The following is a 22,767-nucleotide window of genomic DNA, read 5'->3' as shown; positions in this document are numbered from 1 at the left end:
AAAAAAGCTTGTATTTTAAGAAAAATGGGGAAAAAAAGTGGAGGTAGGAATGGAGAGAGAAGTAAGCATGGTCTGTGTGATGCCCAAAGGGGTCTGGAATTGGTTACAGTTTGATAGTGTTGCTTCAGCTGTTTGGGCAACAGTGTAGCTCTCAATATAGGAAGTTCTTTATCAGTTTAGGCTTTATCAGGTTTTTAAAATGTTGTGGAGATACAGTCAATATGCTTTTTAAGATGTTGGGTAGCTTTTTAATTGTGATGTTTACCAGGATAAGATTGAACTAGAATAAAGACTGAAATTACAGAACGTTTCGCGGTTCTTCCCTCCATTTCTCAGTGCTGCAAAAAAAATTTTTTTTACTACTTTTGCATTTGCATCCATTTGTATAAATGAATTTATTGCTGCATATCCCACCTTGGTTTTGTCTCTTTTTCAGTTGATAGGCTCTTTGAACGGGGACAGTATTTTTTCTTGCTTCTTACAGAACGTTAAGTATGTTGGTGATGGTATGTTCTAAAATTTAAAAGTCACTGTTGAGACTCAAACTCAAACTTTAGTTTAGGACACCTTTGCATCCTTCCAGGAATTGTTTATGGATTCTCTTGTTCAATACGGTATATTGATTGATTAACTTAACTTAACTGCAAGCCAAGCCTTTTTTTTTTTTTTTTTTTTTTTTTTTTTTTTTTTTAGTTATTTCAGCAGTAGCTTGTAGTTTTTCTGCAGTAAGCAAGATGTATATACTTGACTAAATTGTCAAGGTCTGCTGGCTTAAATGTTTTGCAGGGAAGTGTTTGGCCTCAATGAATGAATAAAAAATTTGGAGACATGAAATGCTCTTATTGAACAGTGCTTTCATTCATCAGTATTCTTGAGTAGTTCCCAAGTGGGGCATTCTTATATGCTTTAACTTTTATTATTGGTGTAAAAATTTGTATGCTATCTGCAGCGGAAAATGTAGAAGTTGAGCAGTGCCTTTGTTCTCCTAGATTTCTTGATTTGATTTATTCTAGAAGCGTTTGATACAGTCTTAGGCAGGATCTGATTAAGGTATGCATAATATAACTGTACCTTAATTCCCAACTAGCTAAGGTGGACAAATTGTTGAATTTCAGTTTTAATTTAAAAGAAAACGAAGGTATAGGTGATCTGATTGTGAAGAAATTCTGAATACTGTTTGACTTGTATAGGCAAAAAAAAGTGTACTCATCCCTGCCATCTAGCTGTATTAGATACATCCTTCATCACTAGAATAAGAACTGTTTCCATCCTTCTGTTCTGAAGTACTTTACTTCTCTGAGCTCTATAGACAGAGTAAAGGGTATATAGCTTGGTTTAATTGTACTGGAATGCAGTTAGTCAGGATATGGGAGCAGGCTAGGGGAAACTTGCAACATAATGTGCCTAGATTTTTTTTTTAATTTTTTTTTTTCCTAATTGGAAAGGGTTGTCTTGAAGAGCTCAGGCCATACTAAGATCCATACCTACAATAAGGCCAAGCCAAGCTCCATATTTAGTCTGCTCAGGGAAGTAGGTTCTGATGTTCTGCTGGCTTCTGTAGAACTTTTCCTTTTGTGGAGCCCTCCTACTATGAGAGTGTTCAGGCCTCTCCTTCCTTGTCTTTTGTCACTTACTAGCACATTCCACCCTCCACCCCCAGTAATGGACACTGGAACACCATTTCTTTCTAATACCAAAATGTAATGATACTCTTAGAAGGTATGATTGGGTCGGTCATTTTCATAGGTGATTTTGAAACTTTCTTTATGGAAAAGTTGAATGTGAGTGACTTGACAGCAGTGGGACTGCAGTATAACACTGCAATTGTTGTGACTTTCAGTTAATCCACATAACTTTTCTGTAACATCAAGTTAAAATTATTTCTGTATACAAGCAGAAAACTTTTTTTATTTCTACATATATAGCAGTAACACTGTAATAATTCTGTGCTGTGTAGTGATTAATTTATATAATATTAATAAAACTGTTACAAAACATGAATCCTCCCCTATCTAAGGAGTAAATGCCTCTGTAAGACCTTGTCTTTCTCTAGAGAGAAATTAATGCCCAGAAGCTGAATGTTTTTCCTGATGTTGGGCAGGAAATACCTAACAAAACCAGCATTAGAACACAAGTTTCTGACGGACAGATCCCCGTGTAACCTGTTGTATCATTGTAACGCCCAGGGAAAACTAATGCCTGTCCCCATTCTCCTCGCTCTCTCTTCCCCGCCCCCCCGCCTCTGATTTCTGTTCTCTTACAGTTAGCTGCATAATATTGATTAACACTTCTGTCCACTGTTTCCTCTTATAAAATTTTTGGTAATATTCACAGAAACTGTTCCTTAAAGATTTTCTGAAAATTCAGATTTTTGCAAAGAGGGCTAGTTAGTTTGGAAAGGCACAGTTTGACTTTGTGTGATATGAGATTATTTTGCACTCTACTATGTTGTGATCACCTTTAGTTGTTTTTCAAGAAAAATGTTTTAATGTTTTTCTGAAGTAGGGCTTGCTGATTACTCAGGAGCTCTTACATGATGGAAGATAATTTTAATTAAACAGTTATTTTTTTCTTTTAAATATGGTTTGTTTGTCACTGGTATAATATGAAATTAAATTTAGATAACTTTGCCCTAAAACCATCAGTAGGTTCTGCCGTATTTCATTTATTCTTGTATCTTTAATATGGACTCTGTCTTCAGTTTACCAGAAAAGAGTAATTCCATAGTTCAAGATTTATACATGTTTCTTTTGTACGCTGTAGACCCAGGATGGGTGCTAAGTATGTATCCCTGGAATTACAGATTTTTCTTTTTTGATTTAGAAAGACAGAGCTGTTTGCATAAAAGGAATAATTAACTTTGCTATTTCCATTTTCCCTATATTCTAAATGTCCACTTGTTTGTTTTTGAAATGTTTCTTTATGATTTTGTTACGACATGTTTTAGTGGTGCTCATACAGAGCATGGCTGAGTGTTGTTCATCTCTCTTGTCTGTGGTGCCTTTTCATCATGTAGTACAAACTGCTGGGCTTAAATCAACAGCTACCTATTATACCACATCATGAAATCACTATGTGATTGTTAGTTACCTATCAGTAGTTCATTCTAATGATGAGATCTTACGTTACCATAATGTTAACATAACCTTTATGTACATTACTGAGCCACTGATAGTGATATTCTTGGTGGCTGACAGATACATGGTCTTGAAGTGTTATTAGGGCATGTTTAAGAAAGTGACCTTTAGGAAGCCCCTTCTCTTCTTTCTTCAAATCATGCAATTAATTTAATGGAGAAAGGGCAGTTGGGATGGATTCCTGCTCACAGTGTTCCCAGGTGCTGGCAAGTACTGCTGTATGCAAGGGAAAATGTGGTAATGTTCTCGGTGCCAGTCAACGTCCACCCTACTGATGTGGTGAATTGACATCTTCCTCCCTCCCAGCACATGAAATTTGAAAGAGCTGAGTGAGTAAATATGTTATTGTCAGAAAAGAGAGTTATGGGTAAAATCTGGTAAATTTTTGTGCTTCTAAACCAGGGGTCCTCAAACTTTTTAAACAGGGGCCGGTGTGTGGATGAAGTGGCAGGCAGTCATCTGCGGCTGCTTGGTTCCCCCCCCCCCCAACCCCCGGCGGGGGGGCGGGGGGGTCTGTAAATACCGGGGGCCAGATTGAGGACCCTGGGGGGCCCTATCTGGCCTGCGGGCTGTAGTTTTAGGGCCCCTGTTCTAATCAAACACTGAAAAGAAGCAAGCACAAGTGCCTGCTTATTACTTGAACTCAAAGTTTACTGTATGAAATGAATCTAGGAATTGTCCTCATAGTGTTCATAGTTTCTCATCTTTTCTGAGGCAATTTTTAAATGCCAAAATACATACTGTACACTGAACGTTGTGGATAAATAGGTGACAGATTGTTTTAAAGGTTTTATTCGTTTTCTTACTGATTCATTTTATTCTTGCTTTTGACATATGAAGTTTCTTAAAGGAAACTTGCATAAAATTAGTCTTACTGCTTTTTCTGGTTGATTAAAATATTTTTAACATCTGTATGACCACCATGAAATTCCGTGGATGCTCATGTCTTCCAGACAGTTCTGAGAGTAATTTTTGTTTTTTGTTGTTTTTGTTTAAACATTGAAATCATACTTAAACAAGCAAGCAAATTAAGTACAGTAAAGTGTTTATTCTGTACTTCTTTTTATCAAGTCGTTTAGAAATTCACCTGTGATCTGAGCAGTCAGCGGAAAGAACATAGAGATAGAAAAATGCTATGTAGTTATAGTAAATGTGACAAAGTATAATATATAACTAGTAAGAATTTTTATGATATACTAACTATAATTGATTCCAGTGATTTGTCTGTTAAAGCCAATGCAAATAATTGTAACATCTGTCAAAAACAAACCACTAGCATGAAAACCTTTTAACGTTTTGCACTTAATAAACTATTTTATACATAAACTACCTTATTGTTTATATTAAAAACTAAAAAATATTCAGTCTGTTCCAGCCATTCTAACAAAAACTTTAATAAGTAGACATTGCATAAAAATGACACAATCCAGCAGTTATTTGGTAAGGCCAGCATAATCATAAATTTACCATCCATGCTTTTCCAAAAATACTAACCCATATTGTTCTCCCTGGACCTGTTGCAGGGATGACTAATCCAGCTGCTGAGGTCTCCCTTTATGTGTTTGATGGAACACTTGGCTTGCTAGACTACAGCTGTGTGTTTATGTGCAGTGCACACCTGCAGAGGCCTGACAAATAGCTGTAGTATGCAGAGTATACAAAATTACCCTGGCAGTGCTGCAAATAAGGAAGTTTCTGTTTTGAAGTCCATATGTGTGTGAGCTTGAGATGCCAGCTGGGGTATTTATGTTGCATTGCACAGATGTAAAACTGCCAACTGATTTTTATACCAAATAAAGGCTAATCTTTTTATACATACTTGGTGTCAGAGTTATGAAGTGGTACATAAGAATGTTCTCACGACTTAGCTCTTCTAAAATAAAAGCTGACATTAAAAATGCTTGAACTCACAATATGCATAGAGGGTAAAGATAAAAATGTACTGTATTTACTTAGATATCTGCTATAGCACAGTATCTTAAGGGGTTTATTATTAGTGATGTAGAGTTATTAGCTGCACATAATCAAGACTTGATTTATTGTATGCACATACACTATACTATATATCCTTTTTTTCCAGGAGGTCACTTCAGCTCTGTGTTGAATCCAGTTTATGGGTTCTGAAATGTGAAAGCCCAATTTATATGGCTACTTAACCTGAAAGCTTTGCTTTCCTATTTTCAAATGTGTTTAAGCACAGTGATAATTTTTCATCAAATATAATACGTATTTTGAAAACTGTGTTATTGTTAGTAGACCTTGTTTGTGAAGATACTTCTAAAGGTAATACTTACCTTCAAATACTTAGGAAATTATAGTGGGAGCACTAATTTCATTTGCTAAAACTAACAAATAGCACACATGTAAATCTAGATTGATCATTTCAGTCAGTATCTTGACTTAGTATAAACAAGTTGCAAAGACAAGGTGAAATGAATAGTTTGGTTTGATGGTTCACTGTGTATACTAAAGTACTGCGTACTTAATCCTTTATAAATGCATAAAAAGACCATTTGAGGGGGGAGGGGTTCATGTGCAGATGTGGAAGTGGACAGTTTCTGTGCTTCTGACTGCACACTTTGAAAGTTCCTTAAGCACCTAGTTATATTTTTAGGCTTAACACACTTTCATTCAGTTACTTTTTTGTTTTTTTCCCCTCATTACTGTATCAAGCAATTTTAGTTAGGTTTTTAATTTGTTGTTTGAACTAATAAAACATTGAAGATATATAGAATGTTGCTGTGGCTAACTCTGTGGCAATCTGCACTTGAAACACATCTATGCTAAATGTGTAAGAACAAAGGAAATGGGAGCAACCTTGAAGTATATTGCTATAGAATGTGTCCCAAAGGACTTAAGAATTTATTTTGGTAAATGTAATGTACAGCTTTTTACACACAGAAATGACTAGCCATCACACGCAGCTCAGCAGTCTGGTGGAGCTTTTCTAAACCAAAAGAATTTCATACGTACATACATGTGCACGCACATGTTCACCCTGAGATAGCAGTCTTGGGCTTCCTGACCTTAAAATTAATGTCTGCCAATATCCCCAAGAAGCTCAGAAATTATCCAGGTTCACAAGGTTTAGAAATACAATTTGATTACTAAAATTTAGAACAGAAATTTCAGGTGTTGATATTAGTTAGTCAAAGAGGTAATGGCATACTGCAAGCAGGAGAAGGAGGTGAGCTGTAGCCCCATAATACTGCAAAGGCATGTCATCTTGGCTAACATAAAGAACTAAGTGTGCCTGTGTGATGCTGGGGCTACCATTAACTGCTGAGAACTACTCTGTGTAGCAGAGAAGGCTGGGGAACGATGCAGAATGCCAAGTCTGAGTAAAGAATGGAAACACTTCAAAAGAAGTTCTCTCTGCTAGATGAGTTTAGGAAGTCTTAATTGTTATGTCCTCTATTTAGGAAGTGTATTTAAGACCAAAAGAGCAAAATTCTATTGGTGTGTGAGGAAATATGTTGCAAAGATGGTTTCGTATTTTGTGTCGGGGCCAGCTCTCTTACAGAAGGCTATCACTTCAAACAGATTGCCGCCACTGCAGGTTGCAAACACACAATTGAAGGCTTCTAGTTCTCAGCTCATGCACAGATGTCTTTCAATAAGTTTAGCCAGTAATTTCTTCAAATTGCTCAGTTTATCAGCAGCACATGTCATCAATCCTGGAGTGGTTGCTCAAGTCAAACTACAGAATCCTTAGCTTACAGACACAGCTGCAAACAGGTGAACAGGCAGAAAGTAATTTGTGCAGCTTGGTGGCTGTCAGACAAAAGACAGACAATCTGTGTTTAAAACAGATTGCAGGCCTTGCATGAGCCAGACAAAAGGGATTTCTACAACTGCAAATAATTCCAAGGTTAACATATTTTCCTTTCTGCCATTAGGTGATTTGTTAAAATTGGAAACAATGAGCATTATAAATCTACACAGAAACTAGAGATAAGATGAAAGAGAAAAACGGGTCGCTAAATAAGTTTACATCCTTCTGTTGAAAAGCATACAACTGGCATTCATATAGGCCTCCTTTTTAGAAACTAAGCCAAGCTATAATGCCTATAAGGGTATTCAGTACATATTTGAAATTATGGTAAGGACGTCTAATTGGCAAAAGAAACAACATTGTAAAAAGAATAAGATCATAGTAATGTTCCTTTGTATTAAAAAGTTGACTTTTCTTTTCAAATTCTCCTTTGGATATGATTCCAAGATACTGTGAAGTTTTATGAGGATTTAATTTTAAATTTGAAGTCTTCTCATCCTCAGGTATTTTAATACTGGGTGGATTTATCAAGATTTACTGTACTAAGTATATCAGAGTTAAAATTTTAACTTACTGTAGTGCTAACCTAGTTACAGTAAGTTAGAAAACATGTACTACCCACTTCTCCAATCACAGATAAGACTACTTAAAATGTGTGACTATAGAATATTTATTCCTTCCACTTCTCATGGGCTCTGTAAACTTGCCTTGACCTCAAAACTTTCTGCAGTGTTCCATGAGGTACTAATCAAGCTAATGTAATATAGCCCTTCTTCCTGTTTAGTGCAGTGAATAAGTACTTGTGTGCAGTAATATTGATAGGTAATTCTATGCTTAGTTTAAGTTATTCTGGCAAATTTTAAAACTATCAATGTACAGATATGCAGATGGAAGAGGATGCAAAGAGTAACTATCTAAGGTAGCATCTGGCTTTGTGAAGATACAATTCTGTGCATAGAGAATATATCAGTCTGCCAAGGACACTGTAATATGTTGAAATCAATGTGCTTTCTGTGCATAATATAGTAATACATATTACAATGAATTCATGAATGCAATTGTATGATTCTGGTTAATCATGCAGAAGTCTTTGCAAAAATTATTTAACTTGTCCTATCAAAATTCACTGTTGTTTTCTTAAATTAAGAACAGGAGCTTACTGAAAATAGTATGTTGTTTTTGTTACGTGGTTATGCCTGTATTACATCCTTGAGTCCAATATGAATGTTGTGGTAATTGAAGAACGTTATTGTTAGGTTATTACAAGTTTAGACTTCTATCAAAATGCAGTACTAAATAATTCTGCAGGGACACCTTATGCTGAGGTTGAGTTGAAGAATTCCGTACATTTTTGAATTATAAAGTATGTCACAAGCATGTGCTATAATAAGCCGTTGCATGGAAGTACCCTTTTTTGTGCCTTTTTTTTTTTTCCTTGACAAAATGCTGATTCCAATAAAAAAATCCAAGGTTAAATTGTGTGTCCTTAGTGTATGCTGTGTTACAGGACTTCCCTTGCATTTGGATTTTCTTCACTTTTGTATCTTAATAGACAGTAAGATTTTTAATCTCTCAGAAATTAATCACACTGGTGGAGTTTTTCTATTCTTTGGCCAAAGAAGATTATATATAAGCGTCTTTTTTTTTTTTTTTTTTTTTGGTTATGCCAACAGCTTGTGTATTGCTTGTTACTTGTGTAGGGTATATGCAGTAGATTGTAGCCTGACACTGTTATGGTGTTAGCCTGTATGGGCTTCATATATTTGCTGTGAGGGTGAGATCATCATCTTTAAAGGATGGTTTTAATTTGTGTTGGTGAATCAAGTGGATACTGTATTTAAGGAGGGGAAAAACGTATACTCATGCAGGTTGCTGTCTGCAGTCCAAATTGCTGATCAGAGAGTCTTTATACACATCGGTAATGTGCTGTGCAATATAAGCTGAAATATATTCCACAAGGGAGGAAAACGGAATAGGTTACATACGCTGTTCCTAAGTGCAATGAATATAAAACTCCATTACTCACTTTAAGCAGGTGCTTTTTATATGAGGCTTTAAAGAAATATAAAACTGCTGGTGAAATGATTGGTTTGTACAGACACGACTAAACTTCCAGTACTTTGACCAGATAAAGAGGCTAAAAATATTTCTACAAACGTTTCTTTAATGATTTCAAGGATTAAAGTTAATATCCTCCTGGTGTAAGAAACTGCCATTCCAGACATTAAATGTAGTGTTTCTCCTTTAAGTCCTCAGTAGTTGCATAGAACATTTAAAATATAAACATTTTTGTTAAATTTAGAGGACTGTGCTTTTAAGTTTATATCCTAAACAATGTGTATTTAAATTGCTGGGAGGAGCACAGTGATACCATAAAGAAATGCAGTGCAATAAAAAAATCTGAGTAAGAATGATACTCCAGATAGAAACAAAACTCATCTTTAAAGAAACTGAAATCTTGTAATTATGCACATGGTAAACTACATGTGAAAGGGTAGCCTCAGATCTTTGTGTTGTTTAAAGCAGCCTGTGGTCTCTGAGGAGGGAAATCATGGGGAGGCTGTGCAAGGTAATACTGTTATACTGTATTTTAATCTTTTTCAATGTAATCTCTATTGAGTTTTACTTGCCCACCCTGTCTGAATTACTGTGTTCTTGCCATTTCCTAATCCTTGACAGTTAGTGTCCCCAACAGCAATCTCTGTTGTCAATCTTTTAACCACACAATTGCTGCCCGCCTTCACCTCGCAACTGAAAGATTTTTATTTTTGCTTCCTACACTATCCCCACTAACTCAGGAAACCAAACTGTTAATGGTTGCACCTTAGATGTTAGCTGGGTTTTTTTGTGGTTTTTTTTTTTTTTTTGATAATGCTGTTACTGAACACACCATTTTTTCAAATGTTTATAGGTGTTTGCGATTTCCTTACTTTTAAAAGAATTACTGTGTCCATCCTCTAGAATCCTCGTTTTGTTGACCTTTCTACTTGCCCATAACTGTTCTGTCCTATATGCAATTATCTCAAATTGAGCTTGTGACAGATATCGGTTGTTAGATATTCTGTCTGACAGCAAGCAGGTGACCAGGTGCCGTCTGTGTTACAGGGAAGCGCACAATCATGTGTAGGTCCAGGCAAGAGCCAGAGTTTCTTGTCTTGTGTAGTAGGTGTGTTACATAGCACTTTAAGGTTTGTGTCTGCTCTGGTGAATGAAGCTTTTTAAGGGCAGAGGAATACAGACTCATAGGAAACCAGTCTTTATTAGTTTCACAGTTGCTAAATAACTTATTTAAATAGATGTGTTTTAGAGAAATGAGCTCCACAGGTGAAACAGATGGTGATGAGATCTCAGATGAGCTCTGGTTAATCTAAGACTTCGTTCTTTCATCCCACATTTTGCTGTCCTGGAAGGCTGTAGATGTCCTTTTTCTCTAGTTGCTATGCACCTTTTTAATAAAGGAAGAGTTGTAAAATGTAGGCTTTATTCCAGAGCCTAAGATATATTGCAACTTATGCTTACTGTTTTTGAAGATAAGTTATTGACCTTGAACTAGAGTTAATAGAAACTCAGCATAGAAAATGCACTTTGGGTTTTTTTTGTAATCGTATTAGCATATATTAATGAGGGAAAGTGTTTTAATATACTTTATGTAGTGACATTTTGTATGAGCTATTGAACTTCACCTCAGATATAGCAAAACTACTGTATTTGAAAGGGATAGAAGGCTTACATCTCTAAGATGGAAGCAACCCATTGCTTGTGCATGCTTCCACCCAAAGGGTGTGTTACTAGTGGTGGAAACTGTAAGCTCTTTCCTCTGTGCATCTGTCTGTCTTTTTCAGGATTTTGCTTCAAATACTCTATTGTGAAAGTTTCTCAAGTTCTTATTTATCTGTTTTCTGGAAGCATTGACATCCATGTCACTTGCAGCATTTATCTACTGACAGTGTATAGATATGAGAATTGATAGGATATGCTTTAGGAGTTAGAAATTCAGATTCTGCTAGTGTTTCTGTGTTTTATTGGAATACAGAAGTTACTTTAATGCATTGACTTGGGCTTCTAGCATTTGTCTCAAATGCTACAACTTTATCGGAAATGCAGCTGTTGAATTGTGCAGAAAGGAAAATCAATCCTTTTCTTCTTTTTGAACCTCAGGTACAGCAGCAGGAACAGTGCCACAAAAGCCACTTTAATCTTGTGTCCTGACCAGTGTCATGTTGCCAAATCTAAAATAATAGGTTCAATTAAATATGTTTATAGTTGGCGATGCCTGAATAGCCCGAGTGTTAGCAATAGTGAGGTTAATAATAATAATTTGCCCAAAACTACACTTCTCACAGCAAGGTTGTAGAGCTATTTGCAATACTGTGTATGTTTAAAGATGAAAGGTGGTATTCCTTCTCTAACTGTTGGCTGTTCAGATCAAAAGGAGCAGCAGTCAGGCTATGCATGGATTGTCTTTCTGTACCCTACACTGAGAGTGTTTCACGATGGTCCTTGTCCTTTTGATAGGTTGTGGGTAGTAAGTCTGTGAATGTTTGCTGGCCGGCCTGAGTACAGTGGGTAGAGTTCGGAAACATTTCCTAACTCTGGTGTATTTTCAGAAAAGTGTTTTTTTTTTCACCAGTAGCTGTTTAGTTCTTCTGTGAGCATTCAAAGTATTATTTTACCTGATTGGATAATCACTTAAAACGGATTCTCATGAAGAGTTATTCAGAGGTGCTTCTGACCTAGAATGACTTAAACATACTATTCCAAGTGTTCCATGATTTCTTCTATATTAATTTTCAGTCTTTGAATCACAGCTTAACTTTCCATTTGAAGTAGGATTTTAGAAAAATCAAGAAGTTGGTGGATTAAGGCAGATGGGGACCTGTGTGAAGGCCTTTGAGTGGAGTGTCAGAACGGGAATGTAGCAACAGGGATTTGCCAGATTTAAGTGCCTCTCCCTGTAGGTGAAAGGGTATTGTTCTTTAGCAAGCTGGGAATTTTTTTTGCAATCTGTAAATCTTCATTATTAAATGACAGTCCTATGCCTGTTTTAGCGTTTAGGAAATGGAGAAGCCTTAATTAGTTTACAGGCAGTTTAAGGATTAAAGTGGTTAGTTACTGAGATTTTAATATTAATCTTCAAGGTGGAGACCAGTGTATGACTAGCTGTGTGCTTGGCCCTGAAGTCTGCTTGTGAAAATACTGGAAGTATGTGACGAGTTTAATTTGTGTAATGTGTGTGCATGCATGCGGCTTTTGCAGCTTATGTTTTGATGGCGAGATCAGTAGATACATTGGTAAATATTTTGCATTGTTGCCCAAGAAAAAAGCAGCTTGACCTTCTTCAGAGAGTATTTCAGTCTCTCAATAACTGCTTTCACTTTTCCATGCATTTACTTTTCTTTGAGTACCATAGTTGAAGAGAAAATGAAAGCAGAATTATTTTTTAGGACAGGTTTCATTTAGGTGTGGAACTCTGTCACAAGAAGCTTAAGACAGAAGAAAATCTGTCCAATTTACATTACAGGCAAAACAAGTCAACCATAATCCTGTTGTTACATCCCTGTTAGGTCTTGGGAGTGCGTGGGGATGAAATAACCGTTTCTTTGAATAGTGGTATGTAGACTGAAAACTGCTTGACACAGTTACAAGAAAATAATTATGATAATCAGAATAGCAATAGTAATGGTAAATAAAGCTGAGTTAGGAAAAAAAAAAATTAGACATGTCCCTTGACTCCTGCTTAAAATAAGCTGCCTGAATTACTGTTTTGAAGATGAAAGAAAACAGTAGCCTGTGAGCGTCTATGTTGGGGCTGCAAAATATAGTGACAGATTAAAAATGTGTAATTGTGAACACAGTAAAGATGTTTGTGGAGCTCCATCACAAAGATTTAGTTTGACTACAGAAAAAACTGAGGAAGTATTTATAACCTGGCTTCTACGTTTGAAAAAAACCCTCCATTTTTCCAATTTAAAACAAAAAAAAAAAATACCACTACCCCCCCCCCCCCCCCCCCCCAAACCACAACACAACAACAAACACTCACACACCAAAAAAAAGAGGGGAAAAAAATCCCCAACATAAAACCCTAGTGTTTTCCCTTCAAGTGCTGTGTGTGAGGAAGCACAGTGATTCAAAGACATGTTGAAGTTCCTATGCTGCTGCTGTTTTACTGCAATAAAGAACGTGAAAGCTCATGTTCCCCCAGTGATTTGAATGTGAGAAGTAGGACTGATGCCAGTTAGAGCTGCTCTTTATGGCTTCTATTATGTTCAGACTGCAAGGAGGAAGGAATTAAGTTTGGTTTTATCTTCAAGTTCCTCAGAAGTGTCATCTCTCTAACCAAGTCCAGTAGAGACTTTCCAAAGTTTTCACTGAGGGGCACTCCTTAAGCAGGGATCAAATGCAAATGAATCTCTCTCGTGAAAGAAATGACATTTCTCTTATGCTTAGATTTTCTTACTAGCTTTTCTGTGTTAGTTATGTAAAACTTAAATATATGTTTCTGTGAAAATAATTGGATTTTTTTTCTTGATTCCAGTAAGACTGAGGCCTAAATGTTACTTCATTTGGATAATAGCTCCTTGCTTTTATTCATGGATTGATCTTTTTACTGAGTTTGAAATCATTTTGACATGTATGTGACAGTCTTTTACTATACCATGTTGCCAAACCATAGTTTATTGGTACTTCATGCTTTAAATACTGAAATTTTTCCTTCTAAGGCCATAACCTAAATATGGGGAGAATTCATGTGGAGCTGCTTCTAGAAGTTTTAGTCATGCCTTATTCATTTCCTATTTCATATTTTGCAGTTCTCTCTTTTCTGATCTTTCTAAAGGATTATTTATTATATTTCAGGGGTTTGGCGGCACACAGTCCTGACTCTTGTCCTCAGAATCAGTACCACACCTCTTTTGCTGGTTTCCTGTCTTTTCTATTGATAAGTTTAGATTTTTGTCTGCTGGTTTTTCCATTAATCAATGCAAATTTACTTTATTATGAGCAAATTAATAAAAGATGTATTGGCCACTAGTACAATGACTAATTGGGTCACTTTTTTTAAACACGCCTTGAATTCAATGATTGCTTAGCATTAATAGACTTGTAAGCAGAAATGCTGGACTGATCTATAGAAACACAATTTTGACCTGTCTTCAGGCCTTAGATAGGAGGTTAATTCCCTTCTGGTTGCACATAGAACATCACTGAATGCAGGGACTTGGGGCAAGCTGTGTAGGTGGGTTATGTACATGGAGAGGACCAAAGCCATGACCAGAAAAGTTGGGGGGAGGATGTGAATGCCTGCTTTAAAGTGTGGGAGAACCTTTGTCAATGGTGTGATACTTCTGTGCATGTTTGTAGAACAGAATGGCTCTTTGCACTTGGAGTTAAAATTAAAGTAAGCTAGTGTGCACAAGGTGTAAATTTGTCAAGGCATAGTAGAATTTAAGTTTGAAAATCTTTATGCCTACTTTTGGGTTCTGCAGTATGGAAACAACAGCTTTTTAGGTCTTTGGTGATATGTTGTATTTATGTGATAGTCTCAACTGAACTAGACTGATAACCAGCTATAAATGTGGTTACATATCAGGAAGGAAACACTTGATTCTTACTGCAAATAGAGCGAGATGTTTCCAATATGAAAATCACGCAACTAAGAAATTGTCATTTTTATCTGGAAGCAGCTGTAGCTTATATTTGGTGGAGACAGGTATATGTATCTGTCTCCATAAAGTCTTTAATTACTATGTTCCTGACAAAAATAATAAATTAGCTAAAGGAAATATGAGGTGTATGGAAAAACTACCGTTGTTGCTCTCTTCTCCAGTTTTGACTACACTGAGCAACAAAGTCAAGTAAATCAGTGTTGCTTTTGAAAGTGTGATTCCAGAAGAACGAGTACAGCAAAAATTCTATTTTGTTGTCATCCACCTTGGAAATAAGGCTTTCTCATGCTTCTTTCACAGGACTTTGAATTTGGATAATGTTGCTGTTGGAAACGATAGATTTGGTTTCCCTGGTTCTTCTTTGAGTTCAAACTCAGTGTCTTAACTAAAATCTCCTGAAATGTTTGCCTGAACAACACTATTATACTATATATATTGAATAATATTGAATTTGTGGTAGTATTTGGAGGCATGGAACATTTCTAGGGGTTTTAACATCTTCCTGATCAATTAATTCCTGAAGAAGACCCAACTTTGAAAAGTTTATAAACATTGAGGGGAGGGAAGGAAGCCTTAGTCTTCACTTGCTTAAACATTTGTTTGCTGATATTAACTATGTAAGGTGTGTTTTCACTATGTGTACAACTGTTGAGACTTTGATTTTATAATGGTATTATCATAATGAAAGATAATAAGGAACAATATTTGGGAAGAACTAACATTACAGGGATGGAAACTGCAGATAGTCAGAGGTCTACGTAGGAAACAAGGCTTCTTTCTTCTGTACAGAGCAGCTTGTCAATTTGACAAATTTATGAGGGATGGTTCATAATTTCCAAAAAAGTTCAGAGACTGAAGATGTGCTGTTTCTCTATATTAAACATACTCGTTATACATGGTTCACCAAAAGTCTCTAAACTTTCTGCACTTTGACAAAGAGACTTGTACCTAGGCAAGGGGAGTCACCTTAGGTTCAGGTGTTTGTCGTCTTCATGGTGAAAGTCTAGTTAGACATCCTAAGTTCCTTATTCTTTATTGTATGTGCTGTATAGGATTTTAATATTTAATAAATGGGTTTTCTGTGTATCCCTCGGTCCAGAGCTGTGATACCTGAGCAGAATTAATATTTCTTGCAACTTCTTCTTTATTACTGTGGTGTGCTGTGTTTATCAGGTGTTAAAACTGAGAGCAGGATGTAGAAAACCAACGTAGAAAATGAGGGCCATGATTATGCTGTGTCTTCCTAATGCTTTTTTATTTTCTTTTCAAATAATTGAAAACAACTGAGAAAGCGTTCATCATATCCCCCTAACAGGTGTTCCACAAAGAAATAGCTTATTACTGCTATCAGTTACTACTTTGTATGCATTAAAAAATAATTGTTACTTATATGGTAACATATTGAGGGTTTGTAGGTTTCTTCAAGGCAGAGGCATTCAGCTTTCCTAGATTGCCATCACGATCCCTAACTCTGGCTGGGTGAAAAACAGCGCACTGGCTAGTTTGAGCTGTGCTTTGCTGACTGTCATACACATGCTGACTGGTCAGGTAACAGGAGAAATATCCATGCGTTTTCATGAAGAGTATAGGAAATAAATATCTTTGGTAACACTGCCATACCTTGCTGAAATTCAATGAGTCCAGAAGTTATTTGGTGAGGGAGTAGGACTGAACAGAAACAAAGAGGGAGCATGATCACTTGAAACTTGGTTCCTTGTTTTCAAATACAAAATGTATTTGTTACACATGTAACAGACTTGAAAACTTCTAGTCTTAATGCAGAGGGGTTGTCCAGGGTAATGCATCTAAAGGTGGACTCCAGGATATGGAAAATACTTAGCTTTAAAAGTACTTAATCTTACATGGTGAAGTGACAGAAATGTATCGGACATAACACCTTGTATTTTGAGGCATAAGAGAGTTGCTGAAATATGAAAACGGCAAGAAGCTACCAGTTTTGAGAAGACTTGAAAGATGAGGGTCAGATTATGAACTTACATTTGTTTTGCTTTGACTGTGATCTTGGCTGCTACTGACAGTATTTTATAATCTTAGTTTTGGAATAGGCAAAAGACAGGGGAAAAGACAGGGTTCCCCCCCCCCCCCCCCCCTTCTCTCTCTCTCTCTCTTTTTTTTTGTTTTTTTTTGTTTCCCCCATACAATGGCCTCTATTAGCACAAATTTATAGGAAGTATAAAGAGGCAGAGCCAAGACCAGGAAATACCTACAGATACCCTATCTGCTTTTGACAAATTCATGCGTTGTGCCTGATACCACGCCTTAGATCAAAGAGGATTTTCAGCTTTAAAAGCAGCTTACCCCAGGCAAGACTGAGAACGAGGGTGTATTCACAGAGACTAAAACTGGTAGTTGATCTTTCAGACTGAGAACTCATGGGGTATTGTAGTAGCAGGCACAGGAAAGGGTGGCAGTGCGCGTTTTCTCTGAGCCTGAAGCCTGCCTGAGTCACAAACTGGGCGAAGGCTGGGTATACCTTAAACACAGAAGACAGGTTGAATTTTGATGAGTAAGTATGGACAGAATGTGGAACCTAGTTTTCACATGGCAGTCTGGTTTACTGAATGCCATGTGTTCCTTCATATGCTGCTTCTCTCTTCCTACCTTGGAAAGTACTTTTTATTGAAAAATTATTTTATTGTCTTACCAGAACAAAACTTAAATATATATCAGGAAGTCTGCTTACCAAATGATTCTATATGCACTACCAAATACACTTCAGGGTTTAGGAACTCAAATAGGCACAGAGAACAAAGCAGAACTACTAGCTTTAATCCTAAATCTTCTGTTTCCTGTAAATTTTTAGGAATATTTTTTTACTAGTTAATATATTGAAGGTTGTTCTTTGCGTTATGCCTTCAAGTGATTGTGCAAAAAACTGAGTTCTATAAAAAAGGTACTCAGTTTCTTTAAGTATCTTGAAATACATATCAAAATGCTTTTAATTTTTTCTCTTCTGATATTCCATAATACTTGCCTTGCATAATTATGGATTTCGGAACAAATGCTATATAATTACATATGCAAGAAAACGGTTCCATTATTATACTAATGTTTGCATAACTAACAAACTGCTGGTCATATTTGCTGACAAATTCCAACTGACTTTTGCATGAGGGGAAAAAACATTAAAAAAATGGTAACTTCTGTTAGGTTTTCCTTTCATACTACTTACAGTTGTTGAAACTATTTATTTCTAATTTGCAAGTAAATTTATGTATTTTTTTCCTGCTAGGCAGCGCTGTGCAGAATAGGAGGGCTGGCTCCCTCCACCCATGCTCTGGGGCTGTTTTGGGGGCTTCCCTTGGACTCTGCCAACATATCTCAGTCCTGACTTGTAAGATCCCCTGCTGCCTGCCACCACGGTTCTAGGCAGCTCTTCAGAAGTGACTGCCAATAGCACTGGTTCCTTCCAACCGGTGTGGTAGTTTTCTGGTGTGCACAAATGGGGGCTGAGGAAAGACCACCAAACTGATTTCCACTTGTGACCTAAGGCAAGGTTTGAACTCCAGTTTCCGTTGAAAAATGGCAAGTGTGCTGTTGGCCTTCTGTGCCGTTCAGCTGCATGGATTTAATGCTTTATGTTGCTACTGAGTAAAATGTTGTTGTCTAAGCTGAAAACAGACATTTTAAGATCCTGAAACGAAAGCGTCATAATAAAAACATGAAAGAGGGTAGTCGAGGTGGCACTTATAAAGTGAAAACAAAAGTGTGTGTAAGTGTATATATCCATATTTATTATTCCAATTTCTAAGTGGCCTTGTGTGTTTTCCTCACAGTATTTTATATATATATATATACGTATTATGCACAAATATTTGTATTAAAATGCCCATATACAGCATTCTCTCATTTCCATTTAAAAACTGTGAATCACAACAAAAATGCCATAAGAACATCTAAGGTAGATAATTAAAGTATAATTAAGTTTAAATGCCTTGGTGAAGGAATATAAAAATATTTAAATTCAACAAGCTAGTACATTTGCAGTTTTCTTTTATTAGGTGTGAAATCTAAGAATCCCCTGCCAACTCTTGAGGGCTCAATCCAGAATGTTGAATTGAAGTACTGCGGCACATCATTGGTCAAATGTGCCTCTGGGACCGTGGGATCAATAAAAATTTGTGCCAAAGCCCCAGGTATGTGCAGCTGGACCATGTAAAACTTTATTGCCTGTATAGGAGAATTGGCCTTGCTTTTTACAAGGAGAGTTACTGAAACAAGAATTTACTCATTGTTCCTATGAATCAGAGAGGTTTTTTTGTATTCTGTTTTGGGGTATTTTATTATTATTGTTAAGTGTGCCAGGATGATCCAGTCTGGCCCCAGAATAGTCAATTTTTACACTGAACAAAAAAATAAAGATACTGGGGTTTTTTCTGCTGGGACAAATATTAATCTAAAAGCACCAAAGAGGCTGGAATAACTCTGCATTTTTGTATTACACAGAGTAGTTGCATTTTGCTTTATTTGTAGTGTAATTTCCATGTATTCCTTTTTATTTTTTAAAGTGTCATTTTCTATAAAGGTATAAGTATGTATTTTGCTTGTGAAGTTTTTGAGGGCTCTTTGGTAAACAGTTTTTAAATTTCTGTAAAAATTTTTTTCTCGAAGAGCATACAGGAACTTTTCCAGTCAATGTCTGTGATCTTTTCATATATGAAGGCAGCTAATATCAGCAACGTTATAAAAATATTTTTAAAAAATCACCATGAACTCAATTTAAATACACTAATTTTTTAAAGTTGGGATGGAAATTACTGTTGTAAAGAGAATTGATTACTTTATTTGAAATCCTCCTGGATGTAACGACATTTACAAGATAACATTAAGGAAGTTGTTTAATAGTTTGCATGAGATGGCTCTTACTGTTTCCTCTTTGAATTCTGTACTTACAACGTTAATAGCTGTTCTCTTTGGACTAGTGAATGTTTATCTGTTGAAAATTTATCTTGTTACAGTAAAAGCTGTAAGGAGTGTAATCTTTATCTTAGGTGATGGTGGAAAAGAGAAGCTGATTCCTTTAATTCAAGGCCCTTCTGACACCAGAGACTTACACAGCAGTAAATGGCTCAATGAGAGCAGAAAGCCAGAATCTCTCTTAGCTCCAGATTTGGTAGCCTTTACAATTCAAATTCCACAGTATATGGACTACTGCCATAATTCTGGTAAGTGCAAAACTCTTGTTAAGCTGGTATCGCGTTACATTTTTCCTATCCAATGTAATTTTCAAAAGAGGGGCTTGACATGAAATGTACCAAATGCCAAAGTATCTTTTTCACATACTGCAGACATTATAACTCTAGCTCGCTGTGAGACACAAAACCTAAAAGCAGCGTTTTGATGCACGTGTTCTTCAACAAGGAATGTTTCATTGACTTTGGTTGCCTTTCATTTATACAGAAACTTTTGTTAACTTTCTTTGGCGGGCAGGATCCATGTTGAAAATACTAGTTTAGTTCTTTCTTCCCTTCATTTGTTGAGTTCAGCTTCATATACGGAAGTTGACATACTGAATTCAAAATGTTTCATATAAATTTGCAGGATAACTTATATTTAGAATTTTTTATCATAAAATTTGTTAATAATAAAAAAGTAATTTTTAAAATGCTACAGAGCACACATTCGCTGTCATCAAACTTGGTGTCGTGGTGGATTTAAATGAAAAAAAAGTTAATATTTACAGAGTTGTTGATTTTGTGGGTGTAAATACTCTTACCGGACATTCTTATGGTTTCTTTGGGCTTTAAGCAAAACATCGGTCTGTTTTGAGCAACATTGATAAGGATGAGGTGTATCTGGTTTAAAATAAGTATAATGTAGTTTGTGAAATGCACATGAATCTAGGTTTTGCTGTCAGTATGGTGCATTCTAATGATCATGCTTTTGTGGTTTTTAAAAGTTTATCTTGTTACAATGTGAAGAGTGGAATCAAATACAGGGAAAAAACCCAATATTATGAAATACAATAGTAAACTGACAAGCGTGCATGCTTTTTTTGCCTGTAATTTTTTTCATGTGTAATGGTTGTTGAATGTTATTAGTCTGAAAAGTAACAGTGAATTTATTACAGTCTTTGTAATTTTTATGTGCATATGTAAGCAACATTTGATTCTTATGCAAAGTAAATATTTGTAAGCACTGTGCACTCCAGCAGTTGTTAGGTTATTTTTTCAGTAACTGTACTTTATGTTTCTTGGAGAGCATCATGTTGGAAATGTTTATGGCAATGTTTTTATAACAGTTATCTTAAGTTCCTGCACCTAATACGTTACTGAAAAGAAATTAATGATTCAAGTCTCTGAATTATTCACATCTGTTTTTTTAAAAAAGCAAGAATCTGTTGCACCTGTTGTGTCACATAAGTAGCTTTTAAATGTTGATATTTGTTACTTTCATTGAATATTATGTTTTCTGCCCTTTTCCAGGACTTTTTGTTTAATTTTCTGACTTCTGTCTTAGAATATTAATTACATTTTAAAGGAGCTGTGCATAGTTACCTATACTACAGAATTATTGTCTTTGTTACAGGTCACAGTGATTTCATACATTTTAGCTCATCAATATTATGGAAAGTCCGGTTAGATAGTAGAGTACTTGGTAGGTTGTGACACGAGATGCCCGTAACAGCTGAGGCACTGACAAATGAAGTGCTGGCCAGACTCACATGCAGGGACTTTGAGAGGCAGAAAATTGGTTTGTATGATCTACCTGTTTTGTAGAGGGATGGAGATATATTTTTTTATAAATATATATATATATATATATATATGAAATGCTAAGATTTTAGAACTGAAAATTTACTGGACACTTCACTCACCCCCATAATGCCTCAGGAAAGTTGTATTGAGTGTGTGCAGTCAGTGGTAGTTGCTAACGTGCATGCTCAGACTGTAGCTCTGCTTTTCTAGATCTGTAAGATGGCACCTGTGAGTGACAATTTTTAAAAATATAAATTAAACTAGAAATATTAATGTTTAAATTAACTCAGGTTCTGTACAAAGGATGAGGGAGTTAATAAAAGCCTTTGCTTTCAAAGACTTGCTGAAGGAATTGAGGCAATTAAATACAGGAGATATGGCTATCCTTTTCATTATGACTGTGAAAATTACATGGAGAGAAAGCATGAAGTGATTTGAGAGCATAAAAATGCTTTTGCTGTCAGTTGCAGTCACTTCTGGGAATTAAGAAAGCTATATTGGATAATTTGACAGCAAATTCAACTTATGCCTCGGGATTAAAAGGGTTGTTTAAAGCTGTACTACTGGAGATGATTGTGCAGTACTGAAGTAGTGCTATTTGAGCAATTTATCCTAATAATTTTGGATACGATGTTCTGGAATAGGAATTTGAACTACAGAGAAAAGCTTAGTGCAACCTGCTTGCAGAAAGAATGAAAAAAGCTTTCCAGGAGGGGTGAGAAAAATCATCCAGAAGTGTTCATTGTTACCAGATCACTGGAGATAAAGGCCGGGGTTGGCCAAGTCAGATAATTCTGCAAAGTACATATACAGTTGTGTAACTGATGCTCTCAAAAAAGCTAAGGGGGGCAGCAGTTACAGCTTGGGGAAGACCGAGTTAGTTGTCACCCAGCACTCTGAATCCTTGTATATGGGGGGAAATAACTGAGTTTATCGGAAAACTTTGCAAACTCAATGTCAGTGGAGCTGCTGGTCATACTGTGCAGTAGGGCAGGGGGGTGCACTGGAGCTGTACAAAGCTGAAGGGTTGCAAATTCGCCACCTCCATTAAGACTGAGCGATATCATTTCTTTTTGTGTGTAAAACCAAGAGAAACAGTTGCAGGAGAATTTCTGGGTGCTCTGGAAGAATCTTGGAACACAATGCCTATGCAAGTGACTTTTGAAAATGTATTGCTTATACAAAAATGAGTGAAGGAAGAGTAATTAATTTATTAGGCTTCTATGAAGTTGTATGGGAAATGGCTTGGTCTAAAATCAGAGCAGTCGTTTGGATATTAAATGCCACGGAGGAGGTTGTACAAATGGCATGAGGGGTCTTACCAGGGTATATTTACTTGGAGAAGGTAGGGGACCTTTCCTCCTGCCCTTGTTAAGTCAGCAACTGTCTACTGTCTTGTACCACTTGAATCATATAATCCATGGTTTTCACGATGGTTGTGCATCTTCCTCTTACTGCTTGTTTCTAGG

General features: G+C 36.3%; 1 protein-coding gene across 8 annotated transcripts in view; it reads left to right on the top strand.

Annotated features, from left to right (window-relative positions):
- The window catches only part of VPS13B (vacuolar protein sorting 13 homolog B), a 478,367-nt gene that overhangs the window by 133,345 nt on the left and 322,255 nt on the right, over nucleotides 1-22,767 (top strand). For all 8 annotated transcript variants that reach the window (XR_008731554.1, XM_055706070.1, XM_055706071.1 and 5 more), the window contains 2 exons: nucleotides 18,602-18,736; nucleotides 19,592-19,765. Coding sequence is in view for 7 of the 8 variants with exons in the window: in XM_055706070.1 (XP_055562045.1) it covers nucleotides 18,602-18,736; nucleotides 19,592-19,765 (309 nt within the window). In the remaining variant the exon portion in view is untranslated. The remainder of the gene's footprint in view (nucleotides 1-18,601; nucleotides 18,737-19,591; nucleotides 19,766-22,767) is intronic.

The sequence above is a fragment of the Falco cherrug genome, chromosome 3, assembly GCF_023634085.1.
Source record: "Falco cherrug isolate bFalChe1 chromosome 3, bFalChe1.pri, whole genome shotgun sequence".
NCBI lineage: Eukaryota > Metazoa > Chordata > Aves > Falconiformes > Falconidae > Falco > Falco cherrug.
This window is presented reverse-complemented; position numbering and strand designations above follow the sequence as displayed.